The following is a 19,807-nucleotide window of genomic DNA, read 5'->3' on the forward strand; positions in this document are numbered from 1 at the left end:
ATAAAACATAATATCAGGACCTTTATTTATATAGCCCATTTTAAAACCAGTGGCAAAGTCTAATCCAAAGGCTTCTTCAAAAGGGAACAATAAATAACCATGAACACTGTCATACAATATCTAGGAGTGCAGAAATGAACAGGCTATTAAAAAGGTTTTTCTTCATAAAGTGGGTACAAGTTAGTCGAAGAGGACAGGTACAGTCGATGAAAGGAGGCGAACAGACCATCTCTCTCTCACTGATTAGTAAATCAGGTGTGAAATTATAACGAGTGGCTGTTGCTCAGAGTCGAAGTGTGTCTTTAGCAAATCCAAAAATTTGAGGTGTGATCCTCTGCCATTGGTGTGTGAATGTGTGTGTGTGTGTGTGAAAGTGTCTGGCAGGAATGTAAAGCACTTTGAGTGGTTTGAAGACTGAACGTGTCCTATATATAAATAAATGGGTGGTGGAAGGGAGTGAAAGTGGGTTGATGCAATGTTGAACGGCAAGAAAGTTGCAAAGGTTAATAATGGTGATCACCAAAAGCAGGTCAATCAACTTCTACCAGGATTTACCAGAGCCTCCACCCTGTTAGCGTAAAAGGCTATATGTTATTTATTTCTCTAAAGAAATCTCAGGTAAAGATCAAAACTAACATTTCATTATCTAGTGACTCCCAAAGATGACCATACAAACTCCTTTGTTTATTTTGTATAATTCGTTTTTATTTGGGATCACATGGTCAAAATGTTTACTTTTGGATATCTAGAATTGGTAGACACAATAAAGTAAGTACAATTATTAAAATGATTTGACCTCAGAAAATAATACAAAGGAGAAACATTTCCTGCATATCTATCACATACGCTCTTTTGTAAAGTTTCTCGGAGATAACCCAATTGGTGTTATACAAATTATATATAATAATCAACTGATTCATTGAAAAATAGACCCAGACATGGTTGAGCATGTTTCCGTCTTATGAAAATAAATCAGAAATATGTTTTTACTGATTAGAAGATCAACAAAATGACTAGATGCTTATTCACGAGATATACATATTTGGATTAGATGCTGGGTCACTCTTCCTGGGATGCATTCATTTATAAACTGCTTCCCCTGAATTGATTTTCTCCGTTACCAAGTTCACACAGACGCTATGTATTTTTTGTCGGTTCAAATGTTTCCTGAGACAAATTGTAATATCAACAGTTTGAAGATTAAACCCTATGCGCTTCGTAAGCGGGGCACTGGTGTATTTAATATCTGAGTCAGCAACATAGTGCTAGTGACCTCAGTGTGATATAACTATTGATTGACGAATGTACGCTGTTATTTAACCTTGGCAGGTTCATTGCAGTCCTGCCCAGACCAGACAGACTTGTAATGGGTGAACAAGCCAAAACACTGTTGGACTTACAGCGTCACATAGGTCAGGTCACCCCATCATTTCTTTTGCATAACAGTAACGATCTGTTTTGGGATGAAGAGAAGACGGATCAAAATCCTGATTAAAATATTATATAACCCAGAATACAAGGACTTCCACATGTCAGAAGAAATACTATGAACAGGAGTTTGAAGTGATGATCTGTTTCAGAAGTCCACAACACTTAACACGGTTTAATACAATAGACTGGTATAAAGGGACGTTTTCAACTGCGATGCTTATTGCAAATTTCGAATCATTTAATTTATTTGTTAGTTTGGTCATAAATGAAAAACTACCTATTTGGGCTCTAACTGTGCTTAAATATAAATACTGCACATTTATAGGAATATATCTTTTCAAACGAAGACATGAAATATTCTGCTGTCATTTCAAAGCATCCGTGGAGAGCTGAGGACTTTACCTTGAAAAACAGCAGGACATCTAGTTGTGGTCTGTTTTTAGTCATTGTTATTATTTAGTCATTATTATAGGCTGAGTAGTGACCCCTAGTGGATAAGATTAAGAATTACCCTCACATCATATCTCAAGTTTACAAGTTTACTGTAGAAGGCTACTGGCTCTTTTCTTTCCATCCCTGTATCGGTGAAGATGTCATAATTTAACAATAATATGTTTTGATGTTGAATAAATATAAGACTCCAAATGACATTGTAATACGGAATTACCCATCCCCACTTCAACACATCTACCAACAACTGAGAGTTGGATTTTCTTGAAGTTCCCTTGTCCTTGACTCTTTTTTATCTTTCTATCTATCATCTCATATTAAGAAGCTTTAAACCACATTAGTTCTGTTGTTTTGACTGTTGATCTCTGATCATTGTACAGGAGAATATACTTCAATCTGTTGAACAGAGTGCTGATTCTGTAATCTCCTTTAGAGGGTGTTTGACTTTTTAAGAATAGCCACTTCAGCAAAGAAATATTTTTGTCTGAGATTCTTTCTTTGACCAAGAAAACCTCATTTACAAGTGATGAAGACAGAAATACATCTTACCCCACAATATACCATGTTCAGTGGACTGCAGGTAGATGGCCTTTTTAAATATAGCTGTATGAGCATTAATTAATTAATCAATGTTTTATTTTCTGTTAAGCAAATGTCAGTTTTTTTGTCTTCAAACTACATTGAAGAAGTATGTGGTTTCTTAAACACTTGATATTTTTGTTTGATTTAAATTAAACCAGGAAAGTGAATTTACTTTAAGTGTCTGTTGGCCGATCATTTTGCATGTTTTATTTTCTATTTTTACAGCTTATTTACGTATGCTTCCAACAGTTAAGTCCCACTATCACCAAAACTGTCCTGGCCTAGAAGCTCATGGCCCATGAATACACTAAGCATAAATAATCATTCATAGTACTTTATCCATCAAATCACCCAAGACACAATACATGTACAAATTACTCTGTTTATGGCTTATGCATTTGTCTTTGTTAATCTTAGTAGGGTTAGCAAAAAGTATCTCTAGCAAATTGTATTACAATCCAAATTATCTATAAATATGCCACCTACCTGCACATGTTCATTCAACAAGAACAACAATTCAAGCCTCCAACACGACAACATTTATAAAAAACTGGTGATGTAGTTGGTTATCCAGAAAGTCTACTTTGGGCCTGCTAAGTGGTGATGGAGAGGCCACAAGTCTTGCATTCCAGGACATAAAGCTGAAATCTCATTGGTAATCAAATGATTAAACCCCTTACTTTATTTTAATTGTGTTTGCTATAATTTAACAGCAACCTTTTTTCACCCGTCACCTTTATTTCCTCTCAAAAGTAACAATGGCCGGCTCCTTCTCAACTCACTTCTCATCCCGCATTCTCCCATCATGACAACCACCAGTGTCCTATCTTGATGGATTGAACACTCTAAAGTCTTTCATCACAGTATTTAAAGGTGAAAAAAGTCAAGTTAGAAGAAGTCTTGTTTGTGACTTTAGTTCTGAAAATGTCTGAAAATCTAAACTTTTCAAAATCTTAATAGAAGCAAATATAAAATAACTTCCATCAAAATTCTTCTCGCACATGTTACCACACCCTGTCAAAAAGTGGTGCTGATGTGCTTCCTTCACAGTCATATACTGTGAAAATGATAGCAATTAAAAACTATCTAATAAATTATTTCTTATCAAGGTGTCACATTGAATTCATTCCCTCCCATCCTTGATGTATGAACATTTAATGCTGATACAGTCAAGTTATAAGATACACAACTAGCTCACAGCTGGTGGTGTCAGGAGCAGTGCATTTCCTAAAAGGCTGCAAGAGGCGTTTCACATCACCTGAGATCACCAAGGTTTCCTAACTCACAGCCATTATAAATGAGGGGGCTGAGGAGTTGCTGAGGGATTAATAATGAATGAACACAGAGTGAGAGAAAAGGAGTAGAACCACTGGACTCACACCCACATACCTTCACAACCTTACACACTCACTGCACCTTAAAACAACCCCACCAAGTATCAAAATCAGTTTTATTGGCCAGGTATGTTTAACACACAAGGAACATTAAATGTTAAAAATTGACTTAATTAATAGAAAGAAAGAAAGAAAGAAAGAAAGAAAGAAAGAAAGAAAGAAAGAAAGAAAGAAAGAAAGGCTATTTGGTGCACAAGCAGCATTGTAACAACATGTGTGGTCAGTTTGCTTTTCTCCATTCAAAAAAAAGTAGGACCAAACTAACAACTAACACTAACACACACACCTACACACACACACTCACACTAAATAAGATAATAGAGCAGAGGTGAGTCGTGAATAATATTAAATGTTAATTAGTATACGCGTACATTTACAGGGAAATAGACAATGTTGTTTTCTGACAGCCAGAGGTGAGTAACAGGATGGAGGTTGTTGGTAAAGGACAAGATGAGGACAAAGGCCCTGAGAAAACCCTAACGCTGCATGGTGAAGAAGTTGCATCCATAACATGAGAAATGGGGATATTTATTGGGATGCTGATTTTTCTTGCAAGAAAAAAGGTTTTAAACCAAACCGAAAGAAAGTAGTAGAAGTAACAATTGACTCGCTGGAGTGACATTAAGGCTCAAGAACTGACATTTTTTATTTATTTTTTTCACTAATGGGACAACAAGAAATAAAGAATGTCTCTCTAAGGGCCTTTCATTGGCTCCAATTGTTAGATCTGGGGCTTCGTTCACTTCTTACACCACATTTTTCACACTTGAAATGAAGTCCTGAAATGATTTGCTAAGAGGAAATTATTCCATCTCTAAGACAATTTGATTTAAAAATAGTCCATATTTCTTACATGGTCTTCATCACAATTCTACTTTACATCAGTGAACATGTTCACTTTTTCTCCTCCATCAAATCATCAATCAATCTCTTTTACTCAGCCCTTGTTACAGGCTAATTAATAAAACTACCCTTCCCTGCTAATTGTCTACCGTTTATAGGACCACCGGAGACAACAGAAAATGAGAGAGAGCAGGAGAGTTAGACAGACTGAGATAAAGGGAGAGGTAGCAGTGGAGGGGTATAATTATGTTAAGCCAAATCACAAAGGAACTTGATAGAGCTTATTCTTAGCACAGGGAATGTAGGAAAACGGCAGAAAAAAAGAAAAAAGAGGGAGACTCAGGTTTATTTCAGTTCAAGGAGCTTTTAACATACTGATCGAATGCACTTTTTTTTTTATAAAGGAGAACACAGAGAGACAAAGTAAAGAGTAAGAGATTGGAAACTGCAGTCCAATCACTCTCTTGTCAAAAGGCCTCTTCACTCTTACCGGTATGCTATATAGAACCTGTCTTTGATCACACGAACAAGGGTATTAAACATCAAATATTTAATTCCTTCAGGTCTGGCTTTTGGAAAAAAAGAGATCCTTACACATTTACAGTTACGTTTTAAATAAAGACTTTGCAAAACATGGACAAAGTCGAAGTGAAGACCCATTGATTTCTAAAGAGGCATTTTGAAGTCGATTAATTGCGCTCACCTAATTGGAAATGCTATCTTAACACAACTTTTAATAAATGTAGTAAGAGGCAAAGAGTTGGAGCCAAAGCAACAATCAGTAACTTTTCCACCTTAAATAGTACTTCAAGTCAATCTAATGGTGCAACAACTTTCAACAGAGAATAGCTCCCATGTCCGAAGACCCAGTTCCCTACATGCTGCAATTCTCTTGTGTGAAGGTCTTCAACATATCTCATGTTTTATATTAGGAACATGCTGAGATAGAAAGCCTTTCATCTTGAGGATTTTACTGACCATCAACGGATAGACTAAGATGAGTGCTGGTGACGGCATTGCAGCAATTTCAAAGACAACTTAAATATTTGAATAGACAAAAATTGGAACAACTGTGAATCAACCAATGCGCTTTACAGTGATGGGTTTTGGAGCAGGATGTGACCATATTTGGACATGAGGGTGGAGCTAAAGAAGCTAGCAGATGGAAAACACCAAGAAATAAAAGGTCATTGGTTAACACTTGGCTAATTCAATGGCTGCCCAATGATCGAGGAAACCACCCATTTCCCCCTTAGATTTTAGGGTTTAGGGTTGAATCCCCAGCTCCTGCAGCCTTGTGTCTATATGTCCTTGGGCAAGACTCCCCAAATTACTCCCAATGGATCAAGTGGCATATGAATGAATGAATGTATGTATGTATGTATGTATGTATGTATGTATGTATGTATGTATGTATGTATGTATGTATGTATGTATGTATGTATGTATGTATGTATGTATGTGCATCCATCCATCTAATACAGTGAAAGTTTTTCAATTTGACTAACAGATAAGTGTTTTTCAAATCTGTCTTTTTCACAGGTGACACAGCTGACAGGTGGACAGACAACCGCACCTGATGTCAGTTGGAGTTGGCGTTGTAGGAACAAGGGATTCTCATTTGGCTTCCATCCTTCAGTGTCTTTCTTGCATGTCTTTTTCAAATCCTTCCATGGAGTATAGCTGAGACTCAAGGAAGAGACACCAGTATGGAAGCAAGGAGACACATTAGCATACTGATAAGCATCCCCTGAGTGTTGGGGGGGGGGGGGGGGGGGGGGGGGGGGGGGGGGGAGCAGAGGAGGGGAGACTGCAGTGTTTTGGTCTCCTGTAGTTCTCTCTTTAGGCCCTTAGGTGTCCCCCTGCACCACACTGCAGTATTAAGATCCAAGAACAGATGCAGAAGCTGTGTGTGTGTGTGTGTGTGTGTGTGTGTGTGTGTGTGTGTGTGTGTGTGTATGTGTGTGTGTGTGTGTGAGAGAAAGAGAGAGAGAGAGAGAGAGAGAGAGAGAGAGAGAAAGAGAGACATCCAGATAGATTCTCTCTCTCTCTCTCTCTCTCTCTCTCTCTCCCCCTCTCCCTCTCCTCCCTCTCCCTCTCGCTCTCTCCCTCTCGCTCTCTCTCTCTCTCTCTCTCTCTCTCTCTCTCTCTCTCTCTCTCTCTCTCTCTCTCTCTCTCTCTCTCTCTCTCTCTCTCTGTAGCAACAATGCAGCTTATTGCCCTTGGTCCTCCTTTGGTCACTGATGTAAGAGCAGGTTAATAAAGCTTTGTCAGGAGTACATTTGAACACAACCTTCAGGCCAAAGGACATTAAAAATATGTCAAAAATAACAATATAAACGATATTTACCAAAGACAACATTAACAACACAAGATTACAGGTCACAAGATTAGTGAGTCAAAATTCAGAGTGAACAGAAATCTGTATGTCATTCTTGATTCTCGTCACGATAAGCTCTTCTTCTGACGGAAGGATGGATGTGTTTTAGGTCATATATAACATTCTGGCCCACAAGTCGTCACACCAGAGCACCAGCATCTCAGAATAAAAAGCAACACATCATTCCTTAAACTGAAAAAATCATCAAATGTTATTTTACCAAGGAAACTTCAACATTGAAGCTTCAGTATATTTCTAACATATTGAAAAATGACCCCTGTCTACCTTTGAGTGACACTCACTGCAGTGGCCAAAAACTGCCACTAGTAGTATGGTTTTTCTATAGTGACAGCTTTTTTTTCTGTGGTATTGCTCAACAGTTACAATATAATAAGTTTTAATTTAACAATTTAACCGAGCTGTGAAACAAAATCATTCAAAGATAAAAGTACTTGAGCCAAAATAGATTAGAAACCTTAATGCAGTCAACACTAGACAGACCAATGTTGTTTATAATGGTAAATGTAAAAGACTGACAGTGACAAGCAGAAAACTGAACTGATTTGTACAGTCCCTTTTGTTGTTTCTGTGTATTAGATTTTCATTTCAAAAGTTATATTAATAAGCGGCAACATACACCTTCACTGATTCATACTTTAAGGACTATTAAATAGGATGTATCTCCTCGTCCTAATTCAACGTAGGGACAAAAGAAAATAGGCTACAATAGAATGCCTCAAAGGCTACTAGTCCCGCCTCTGAAAAGGTCCAAGACCCTTAACCCCAAGTTGCTTCCGCTGCTTTGTGGTGACATGTGAATGTGCATGAATGAATTAGTGAATACTAATGGACACTTTACTTATAGCAACCTGTCATCAGTATGTGCATGGACGTGAAGGTAGGTGTAATCTGCGGTGTAAAAAATTGCTTTAAGTAGTCAGAAGACTAAAAAAAGTGCAATACAAGGTCAAGTCAAGTCCATTTATTCCTAGATTAGGAGTTTGGGTTGGCACTAGAGGTCGTCAATCCCGCCACCTCTTTATTAAACCCCTGGTCACAAACAGGATTATGCATAGTTATGGGTTCCTTTGCTATAACAGGATGCAACTGCTTACCTTGTTGGAGCTCTATTCAATACAACAAACTTACTCTCTGTGCATTCAACCTTACTCAGCTGTGCAACTCAAATAACTGGCCACATTGAAATACAGGCCCCTTCATGGCATTGGTTACTCTGGTATAGTGGTTTTCTGGTCTTATAACCACTCAAAGCACTTTTTAAACCGCATGTCACACCTACCCATTCACACACTGATGGCAGTGGTTTGCTACGTAAATTGACCATCAGAAGTAACTAATTCCGTTCATGCACATTCATAACAGCCCCCTGACGCAGCAGTGGGGTGAAGTGTCTTTCCCACGGACACATCGGACATGTTGCTCACAGGAGGCGGGGGTTGAATCCTCCTCCTTCCAGTTGAGAGACGACGACTCTACCAACTGAGCCACAGCAGCCCAAGCCAGCGGTTAGTGATAAATGTCTATATGCAAGACTTCCATGCTACATCGTTTGCAATCTAATTAGGGATTTCAAAAGCAACTGAGATCACAAGCAAAGCAATTTTGAACTTCCATTGTTTTTTGGTGTATTCCCTTTCCGAAAGGAAGCACACGCTCATCTGATTCTTGGGAGTCTTTAAACTGTTAATAGTAAGTTATGCAAAGGCTTGATTCTGTTGATAATGGTTTTTGACAACACAGTGTCAAGGAGATAGATAGCAAATCAAAGAAGTTGATTCCCAAGTTAGATCTCCCTATACATATTGTTTTTCCTGCAGCCTACATACATGTGATTGGTCAATACTATTTGGACTAAAAGCCTAAAGAAAACAGTACAATTCATATTTTTAAAGGGGTTACAGTGAACAGTAAATGAAGGGCCGCTTTGCTCTGACATACCAGATGACCGCCGGAACAATACTTACATGGGATGTTTTAGAAGGTAATGACAAGTATTGATACTGTATATATTGTGTTTTGTCATTCACATACACACACACCTACACACACACGCATGCACGCGCACACACACACACACACACACACACACACACACACACACACACACACACACACACAATGCGCTGGTGCAATGTCAAAACAAACACAGATCTGTCCAGGTTGACTATGTGTCATCCTGTCCATGTGTGCACTTACGTGTGCTTTGTGTCCCCTCCTCTATCACTCTCATACGGCAAAGAGCGCCGTAGCTCCTTAGTCAGCATGTTAAATTAATTAACTGAGTGTACGTATGGGTGTGTGTGTCCATCTCCTTGAGGATTTGTGCAAAGGTCTGTGTTTGTAAAAGTGGGTGTGTGTGCTTTAGAGGTGTGTCATAACGAAAATAGTTTTTTTCTACAAGAGATGCAGTCTAATTCTCAACTTGTGCAAATATTATTTACACGATTATAACTAAAATGACTTTTTTTTTTTTTTTTTTTACAAAAGTGACATGAAATTAGCATTGCACAATGTTTTTAAGAAGGAAGGAAACACCTTGAAAATATGCTTAAGGGTACTATTTTTTAGTTGCTTGTTTAAAGATCACAGTTTACATTGATAGGAAAACACTGGAATGTGGCATACAGTTACATTGTGATAAATCGCTCTATCCCAGTTTGAGATTATTTCAAGCAACAGATGTTTAAAGATTATCCGTCTGACACAGCACAGTCATGGCTTTTCCTTATTCACAGTGAGTCTTCATAGAGTAAACACACTGTGCAGATCAAGGGTTGTGTGAACAATATGCAATACTGTGTGGGATCACAGTTAACAAATCACCAGGCAACTTGGGATCACTGCTGCCCTCTGTTGCCCATAGAAGATTCCCTCTCTCTCTTTTCTGCAAAGGGGTTTTCTGTGTTATCTGCTGCATAAAAGTATCTCATATGTCCACAGTTAACAACATGTCATACAGTTTCTGTACAAATTGAGATTAATTTAAAATGTGGTTATATGTGTTGTTTCTTTTGAAGCTTGCAGACCTGAACAGCTAATCAGAATGAACAGGTGGAAGAACAGGCATGTATGAGTCGCCAAACTCGAGTTACAGACTAATTTCATGTCCCCAGACCTCAAGTCTGAGTAAAGCCAGGTCACAAAAGAAAATCTGACTTTGAGCCCCTTGACTTGGGTGTCTAGCTCAGTCTGTATAGGGACTTGGGCTGGGAACTGGAGGGTCGCTGGTTCAAGTCCCAGTGCAGACTGAATCTGGCAGCTGGAGGGGTTACTGAGGACTCCCGAGGTGCCCTTGAGCAGGACACTGAATCTCATCCACCCCCACCCACCCACCAGTCCCCTGCTGTGGGCAGCTCCCTCACTCTGACATCTCTCCATTAGGGGATGTCCATAGGCTCCTGTTTGTCCATGTGTATATATCAGCCTATGTGTGTGTTGCATCACTTAACAGAGTGTAAAAACAGAATTTCCCCTCGCTGGGATCAATTAAAGTAAAGCTTCTTTTTCTTTTTACCCAACTCAAGTCCAAATCACCTAAGAAAAATCGGAGTATAGTTTGAGCCATGTCCCCAGTCGAGCCCCCACTACCTAAATTCAACCCAAAACAACACTCTCAGGGAGACCCAATAATTGTTTAAACTGCGTTAGGAAGACTGCAGGAGCTTAATAAACTCAAAAAAACCTGCAACCCATCCATTATTAATCAGAATTTATATTTTTCGTTCTCCCACTTGCTGACATGTGTTGTAATGACATGTACCCCATACAACCCTACTTCAAAAATACCAAACTATCCCTTTAAAAGGTGACTCGCTCCTATGGGAGGAGGAATGAATTGAGTGTATCAGCGTGAACAACATGATAGGCTTATATATGAGATTGGTTGCATGGGGTGGGTGGTTGAGGGTATTCCAAAGCATCAAGCTTTAGTACAGCGTGTGTGTGTGTGTGTTTGCGTGTGTGTGTCCTTTGTTACGTCGTAGTGTACCTAATACAGCAGGGCACAGTGCAGCAGACTGTTCTCAGCACATTAGCTCTGCACTAGTGAGAGAGAGGGCGAGAGAGAGGACACACATTGGAGATGATAAGGAGAGGTGGAGAGAGAAATGGAGAGAATACCACATGCGAGAGAAAAAGAGAGAAAATGGGAGCGCACTAATGATCTGATGGTCTGCAGTCTTTTTTCCCATTTTGTGGAGCTCAGCAAATATCGCACTGCTTCTGGACTCTCTTTCTCTCTCTCTCTCTCTCTCTCTCTCTCTCTCTTGCCGATGGAGGGACTATCTTGGAAAGGAACAGCGAAAGAGAGAGGGAAGGGGCAGTGGGCGTAAAACACTCTATCATATCCCTCCTGCTCTGCTCTAATTGAGCCAAGTGTTTTAGTAGATTGAAAGACGGTGTGGAGAGGGAGTAGCGGGAGTAAGTGATGCAGCAGAGAGAGAGAGAGGACAGATGAGACCTTTGGTAAAGGAGACTCATTTTCATGCAGTACGCAAATCCTGAGGAGAGTGCTGAGATACTGAAACTCAGGTGATCTCACTTTGAGATATTAAATGCTGAACTACAGTTTTTGTGATGGATATTTTATCAATCAACATTTTCCCTAAAACAAGAAGCTTTGCATGCAGCAGCTTTAAACACATTTAATCATCAGTTTAATTTAAGCATCATTCTAATTTTCTGTACCTGAAAAGTCCTGTGGCCCTGTGTATAAATAATGGTACATGCAAACAACATGGAGGCAGCCTTTTAAATACATTAACTATACATACGATAAATTACATGTTAAACAATATAGGCTTTTGATTTAGGACAAAGGTAAAAACTCATTATCTTTTAGCAAACACCCATTTTTATAAAATGTGTATATACTTTGATTAATACGTGTAGACACTTCACAGACATACAGGCTACAAAAGGATGTGCCAGTTTTGTAAAAAATAAATGCTGAGAAAATTAAGCCAATAGGTCTATCAAATGTCAATCAATTGACTTAAACATAACATTGCATTGATAATCAAGGGACCAGCTACAAGCACTAAACCAATAACAGCGAACAATGGGCTTTCACATTAACCCAAGTGTAAACACATTTTGCTTAAATTTCCTCATTTGTTGTTGACAGGTTTAGCTAGCTTGCAATTCAATTAAAGACATAGCATGTAGAATATGTATATTTTTTGTTGAGTACTTTCATTACCTCAAATATCTCCAAAAGTTATCAAAGCCAGAGAAATCCATTATTTTATAGTTGTAACAGGACATGTCTTGTAGGTGGCAGCCATGATGAACTGCCATAACAGACATGAAATGTTGACATGGTAACACCGGGTGTTACCTAAAAGGCAGATGCATAAGCTAGCGCTAACTGCTACCCTCAGCTACCTTTCTGTTGCTGTGTGTGCTGCTGTGATTAAAATGTGATGTAAATTATACTTGGACACATCATCAGTACACATATTGTCTTTCTCACAGTGGTTTTGTGCTTTTGTTATTGTTTAGATTGAAAGCCCCCTAGTGGCAGATTTTACACGTTAGGCAAGTGAGTTTGAAAAAAAAAAATGGAAAATTGAGATTTTAATGTATTTAGCTCATTTAAAAGGATAATCTTGTAAAACCTCAAAAATTGATACAATACTTAAGTCTGAGCACCTAAACCAAAAGATTTGTACCTTGCTTGTATGAGGAGCTTTTTTCGTACACTAACTAAATTCAACCAGAACAACCTCCTTTCCCTCTGCAGAGTCCCTTTGCACCTTTAAGAAAAAGCTAAAGACCCAGCTCTTTCATAGAATACCTATGACCTTCATAATGATGATGACAATGGTTTTTGATATTCTTGGTGATGATGACGGTAACGACAACGTTTTCTTTTTGATAATACTGATTTTCTTTTCTAAACTGATTAGAGCTCTGAGGAACAGCCGTCAATGTTGTACTTTGCCTCTGTGCACTGCCTGACAGCACCTGTGTGTTTGATCGGACTTAAAGCGATTTGTTTGCACTTACTGACGTTGCAAAGAAGGCAAAGAAAAAAGTCCTGCTTGGGAAAGAAATAAACTCAGGTAAACATAATGTTTTGCTTAAATACTGTTATTGTCCTGCTCAGTCACAGTATTAGATGTTCTATCCTAAAAAGCAACCAGCCATCATCAGGCATAAAATGTCATCACACAAGGTTAAAGTAAAGTTGACATGTCCACTAGCCGCAAGTCTGTGCAAGACCTAATGTGTGCAGTTTTGGATTTTTCTATAGAATCTGTAAATAGAGGTTAGTCCAGACATAATGCTTGGCTGCTGACTGTAGCTTAAACATGTTCACTTTATATTCTACAAAAAACAAAAAGAGCATACAAGGGAGGGTCATGCCTGCCAAGTCTTTTTAAGTGATTCAGCTCAAACGCATCCAGTGACGGCGGTAAAAACCTCTTCTCCTGCAGCCCTCAGGGCTCCTGGGCTCACTGCCCGAAGTCCTTTCTCTTAAATCCAACAGAAAGCTGCTCGCTCTACATTAAAATGAACATATACAGTATACAGTATAACTAACCGTACTTTGGCCTAAAATTGTTGTCTCTTCCTAAACCTGAATGTGTTTTGGTTCACAACACACAGAGTTGGTGCTTATAATTAAACAAAAAAAATCCTGGTTTTTCATAAAAGGTGAGTGAGTTCGGTTTTTGTCCTAACTCCAGCGTAATTGATGCACATCCTGAGTTTGACCCTTCAAATACTGACAACAGGCCAGCCAGACCTTCTGGCTCTATACTATGACCTGTATTCAACATGGCTTATGTGTTGCACAGAAAATACTTCATAAATGCATTTCAAGACAAAGGATGCAAACAAATAAATAGGAAATTATTAAATTAGTTCTTTTTGCAGTCTACACTGTGATCTGTCTGCCACTATCATGACAAGTTTTGCTTTTATATCTAAGTTTATCAGTACCACGTCACTGTGTCTACAAAAGAGTGGAGATGGTACACAGAAAAGATTACAAAGCAGTTTCAGCAGCATATGGAGATTGCAGCACAGCTTAAGGTTGTGCTCTGGTCACAGGATATAAATGTCATCACCTCTGCAAGGTGAATTTTCCAGAATATTTCCTGTTGCTTCTTCACATCAGCTCACCGTGACTTCTCATTTAAAAATTTCTAGATGGCATTTTGAAAAAAAAAATGTGGGTAAGATGGAGTTAAAAGATTCAGCTGTATACATTTCTAAATACAGCTCACCTTAAAAATTTCAGAAAGTTTCCTGGTGTTTTGTGCATGTGTGAAAGTGACTCAAGACTTTATGGAACAGTTAAGATGTAAAAAAAAAAAAAGACAGTAGATCTCGAGACGGCAAATTCCCGGAACAGAGGTATTTATTTTAGAGATTTTATTGTTTTGCTTTGCTTTTAATATGAACATGATGAATGTGATCATGCCCTAAAACTCCTGTGAGAAGGCAAATAATTTCTTCACATTTGGTATGAACCCAATTTAAAAGTTGAGGGTTCAAATGATCTGTTTAGCTTTTCTTCAGTTTTACACTCACCTCTCCTTGCTGGATTTAGTTCAAAGAATAATTCAGGAAAAGCTGCATTGTATACTGGAAGATATACTAAACAAGTCTCAAATGACCCCTCTGTAATGGTTCACTGTAATTGTGGCTTGTACTGGGAGCAGAATGGCCTTCAGAGGTCTCCTTTACAACACAAACTGAGTAGCTAATCAAAGCAGTGATCAATAATAAATAATGATAATAATATAATAATAATAATCAATAAAAACAAACATCTAAATGTTTAAAATCAGGCCCTCATGACTATTTGCCAGGACTTTTGGGGGCTGACAGTTGAGCTTTCTATATCCTTATCTAGGGTTGTCTGCTGTCTTGCATTAGCCAGGACATCCGGTAATTCAAACCCAATTTTTTCATCTCAAGCGAAAGCAGCTTGTTCAGTATATTGACTTTACTTTTCTGCAATCACTAGAAGACACTTTAACGATCCTGGAGCCTGTCTGACACAGCCAGTTGCTGGCACTGATCATGTCCGTCAAAAGTCACCTAACATCCAATCACAGCCCCCTGATAGAAATTCAGAAATGCATAACTTGTCTAAAGAAGGTCTATTAAAATAACAATGCAGTTTTAGTAAGACTACAAATAAAAAAGGACATTATTTCGTACCATATCTGCTACCAAAATAGTATACCAGTTGCCTGAACTCTTAATATGATTTAATGACTTAAAGTATCATTACAAACTTGCTAGTATTTTTGAATGGTCATGCTTCCCCGCCTCATAGTCCCCTGAGATGGGAATACTCAAAGAAAAGAAAAGAAGAAGCCTACGATGATGCAAAATGACAATATTTGTGTCACCGAAGTCTGCTTTGGTTAGCAGGGGTGAAACTACATCACTCCTCCTCGACCCACTGAAGCTACAATAACCGACCAACAAATTAGTGGGTGGGACCTCACTCCCAGAATCCACAAGCAATGTCTGCCATCTTGCTTGGAAGCTATGCTAACACACTCTGTGGAGAAAGCTGAGAAGAACCGTCAATGGCGAAAAAAGTATGTTTCAACATCAGTCTGATATGGATGAAGGGGATTTAGTCTGCTGTCTGTCAGTGGCGGTGAGGACGAGGAGTCTGGGCCAGTTTGAGCTGGGGTAGACTGGTGGTGTCGGTGCTCTTACTGTTCTTGTATGGACGCAGACATGTCCGATTGCTGCCAGCAATTTCTAAGCTGCCAATTTTTTCTGGAAGAAATCTCTGGATCAGTTTGGGAAATGGCCCTATGTGTTGTAAACATACTGTAAATAGAGCACCCTTGCCTCAGTGGGAGTGTCCTGCAGTGTTGTGCATTCTGGGAGTGGGTGTCTTTCCTCCACACGAGCCAAAAAGACGCTTTCTGCTTTTTCTCGGTCAAGAAGGCACAAACTTCACCATTTATTTCACATTTCTATTTCATATATGACCCAATTTCAATAAAGATTCATGTTTTAAGAGATAAAGTATCCCTTTAACAATGATACAACTGGAAACAGGACACAGTTGGCTGGTAAAACGTAAAGACACAGGGTTGGCTGATTGGCTGACCTTTCTCTTTGCCTGAAACTCCCGCATTGCATCAATTAGTAGTAGTGGAAAGCTTGCTCTTTTTGAGGATTTCTCATCAAACCAAAGAAAGGAATGATGTGGAATGAGGACCAACTGGCCCAGAAAGTTAGCCATACCATTCTTACTGGAAATGTCAAGGGCCACAGCCATTTCTATTGGCCTTTTTTCCTTTAAAAGTTATCTTGTCTGACTTTCTGTTTGTGTCAATCCACTCTGTTCAGCTTGACGCATCTTGCAGCGTCAAATAAACGCTCCAGAGACGGACTCAAAATTCAAAAATTCAAAAAACACAAGCAGCAAAACTTCCATGAAGCAGGTCATAGCTTTTGCAATTGTGATTAGAATCTACCAATCGCGTGTTATGGATGTCAATGGATGTATTTTACATTAAGATTGGTTTAAATCAACATTTTTACACACTTACTTCATAAACAAGTCAAATAATGAAATATCGATTTAAAGAATTTCTTGATTGCCCTCTTCCATTGAGTCCCTGTTTAGAGGCAAATAATGCAACATTGTTGAACTTCATGATGCATTTGATGGTTAATCATCAAACAATGACAGTTTAGCAGCAAAATGTTTGCCTAGCAAATTGCAGTCAGGGTTGACAATGTTGACACAACTGCATGCTTGTAGGCCACTTTACGGACTAAATAGTAAAAAAGTGTTCTACACGAAATAGCTAAAATGGAATAGCTAAAATGGAAGGAGCATGGTGTTGCACCCATTACTTAAAAAAGGTTCATTTTGAGCAGCCAAGTCTGACCATCTATCCCCTTGTGGAAATCTGCTAAGTTTATGGCTAATTTGTTGGTGTCAACAACATTAACCCTTTATACCAGCGTATTTATGACAAATGTAAGTTTTATTGAAGGCTATTATTATGTTAATTTTATAGAGGTAGGTCTCTGCCAGTTGGGGCAATATAATTACCTTACGCGTATGTGGTGGCTAAGCTAACCTTATTGCTGGGATGAGCTCTGCTATGAGCTTTCTGGCATATTCAGAAATGGAATGTATGAAATAATTCCATCATTAAGGTGATGCCAGCAAATTAAATATTCAATATAGCCTACTTGAAAAAGAGACAACATAACTTTTACTTTTACACCACATTACTTACTGGTGTGAAGAACCTATTGCATGGATGGGATTAAATACTTATGATGGTCTCACTATGAAGCAACCATCAGGCTGTGAATGGGTAGTTGTGACATCTGGTGTAAAAGCGCTTTGAGTAGTCAGAAGACTAGAAAAGCGCTATATAAGCTCAAACCATTTACCATTTATTTTCAACTGGTCTGGTATAATCAGCCTGAATTATAAAAAAATATGAAAATGACTACATTTGACTATAAGGGTAATCTTACTACTTTTACTATTGGGTGGATTAAAGAGTGTAGTTATAAAGTTTTAGACACTGTGTTTGTTCCAACTCGGTGTCAGCATTAGTTTTGACCCGCTCAGGTTGGACCTCACCAATGCAGCAGTCTCTGAATGAGCATATCCCTGTCAACATGTTCAACATTTTTCGCACAGTCAAATAGATTGTAAAGCTTATTATTGCTTATTGGTGCGATGTGCAGGCAGAAGTTGTAGTTGGGCTTCTCTAATGTAAAACAGTCATTCAGTCTGTCTTTCCCTTTGCTCTTCTGTTCCATAAATCTTCGGTTTTTGCAGTTCAAGCCTAGAATGCAGCAAATTCAACAGAACCAGAGAGCCGAAACAGCGAAATGAGAATTGATTTGATCAGCAGAAAAGGTCGTGTTAACCTTCATAACATCATATTATCTACAACGTAAATTTAAATAGGTAGTTAATAAGATGATCAGTCTTTCAACGGGAAAATCTATTCATAAATTCCGCATCCCACATAGGCTATTCCCTATACGCTTTTTCGTCATACACATACTTGCAGACATCTCCTTCTCTCTCACACATAAATACGCAGACTCCTCCTTCCTCTCTCCTCCTCCTCCTCATCAGTTGGTCCTGTGACTTCTTGCCGGGACGGTATAACAGCAGCTTACAGAGCGTGGACCGGCGGTGGATGGGGACGGACAGTAGCCGCAGCAGCAGCAGCAGTCGGGCGCACCGACCGAAGCATGCCCCAGCGCAGCCATGACTTGCTCGGCGTCAGATAGCGAGAAGATCGTGATCAACTGCGGTGGGATCCGACACGAGACCTACCGGAGCACCCTGAAGACGCTGCCGGGGACGCGCTTGTCTTGGCTTACCGAGCCCGACGCCTACAGCAACTTCGACTACGACCCCAAGTGCGACGAGTTCTTTTTCGACCGCCACCCGGCCACCTTCGCTTTCATCCTCAACTACTACCGCACCGGTAAGCTCCACTGCCCCGGTGATGTTTGTGGGCCCCTCTTTGAGGAGGAGCTTGCCTTCTGGGGCATTGATGAAACGGACGTGGAGGCGTGCTGCTGGATGAACTACCGGCAGCACCGCGACGCAGAGGAAGCCCTGGACAGTTTCGAGACCCCCGAGCCGGAAGAACCTGTAGATGACCCGGCTCTCACCGGCGGGGCAGATGGTGACCTGAAGCGGCTGTGCATGCAGGAGGATGGCCGCAGGGCGACGTGGTGGCAGGTGTGGCGGCCCAATATGTGGGCGCTGTTCGAAGACCCCTACTCATCCAAATACGCACGGGTAGGTGTATGAGCAGTGGAAAAGTAATTTTCCTTTACCTCCACGTTTCTTTCTTTCTTTCTTTCTTTTTCTCAAGCGCGAGAAACACAAATCGGTTTGGCGGTTTTGCCAATACGCATTGCTGTGCGTAAAGTTGCCCGTCAAGTGTTTTAGAAGTGTTGAATGTAAATTCCACTGCAGTGACAGACAGACAGACAGACAGATAGATATATAGATAGAAAGACAGATATTTTCGTGAGATATCTCTTCCACTTTTTCTCTTCCCTCTTCCGTCTTGTCATTTCTGCAAATTACATCGGGCACATCAATTTGCTTCTGTTTTCCCAATTTCTCATTTGCTCCTCTCCCCTATAACTTGCTGATGTTTCTTCCCTTTTAATTCACTCCGGTTGATATAGTGTAGCCTAAAGCAGTGGCCACTGCCGATGCCCATTTGTCTCTTTGCCCTTCTCTCCCTCTCTTTTCTAAAACAGATTTAAATTGGAAGACCAAATGATTTTCTATGGCATCACATTATTTAGCTAATTAGAAATTGCAGTGCTTGAGAATACATTCCTCTCCACTATTAATCTACATTTGACGTATTTGTACCACAGTCCAACAATCAGGTATGACCAATTCACTGATGGAAAAATGCTGGCCAACAGTCCTTCCTCCGTTTAATTTGTTGGATTTTGTAATAACCTTTGATGAATTAAAAATACAAACTGAAGAGACCAAAGGCTTTATCAGTCACGTTGGATTTTTGCATGCGAGTCTCTCTGTAGCTGAGCAAAGCACTTGAACGCATTACTGTTTACTCACGATATGTCCTTTCATGTGCGAGCAGGTGAGGGTGAATGCATTGTGTGCATGTGTGTTCGCTTCAGAACTGGTTGATATTCATTTGTCCGTTTGTGTTTGACTTTGCTGTTGAACACATCA

General features: G+C 39.5%; 1 protein-coding gene across 6 annotated transcripts in view; it reads left to right on the forward strand.

The window, feature by feature from the left end:
* Window positions 1-17,972: 17,972 nt before the first annotated feature.
* Window positions 17,973-19,807, forward strand: part of LOC306837759 (voltage-gated potassium channel KCNC1-like) — a 77,678-nt gene continuing 75,843 nt past the window's right edge. For 3 of the 6 annotated variants that reach the window (XM_079365529.1, XM_079365528.1, XM_079365525.1), the window contains exon 1: window positions 17,977-18,883. In XM_079365529.1, the coding sequence (XP_079221655.1) occupies window positions 18,341-18,883 (543 nt within the window). In that variant the 5' untranslated portion in view covers window positions 17,977-18,340. Of the gene's footprint in view, window positions 18,884-19,807 lie in introns of all 6 variants that reach the window. The other 3 variants (XM_079365527.1, XM_079365526.1, XR_013780991.1) reach the window with 2 other exon arrangements.

Source organism: Symphodus melops, assembly GCF_947650265.1.
Source record: "Symphodus melops genome assembly, chromosome: 17".
NCBI classification, from domain to species: domain Eukaryota; kingdom Metazoa; phylum Chordata; class Actinopteri; order Labriformes; family Labridae; genus Symphodus; species Symphodus melops.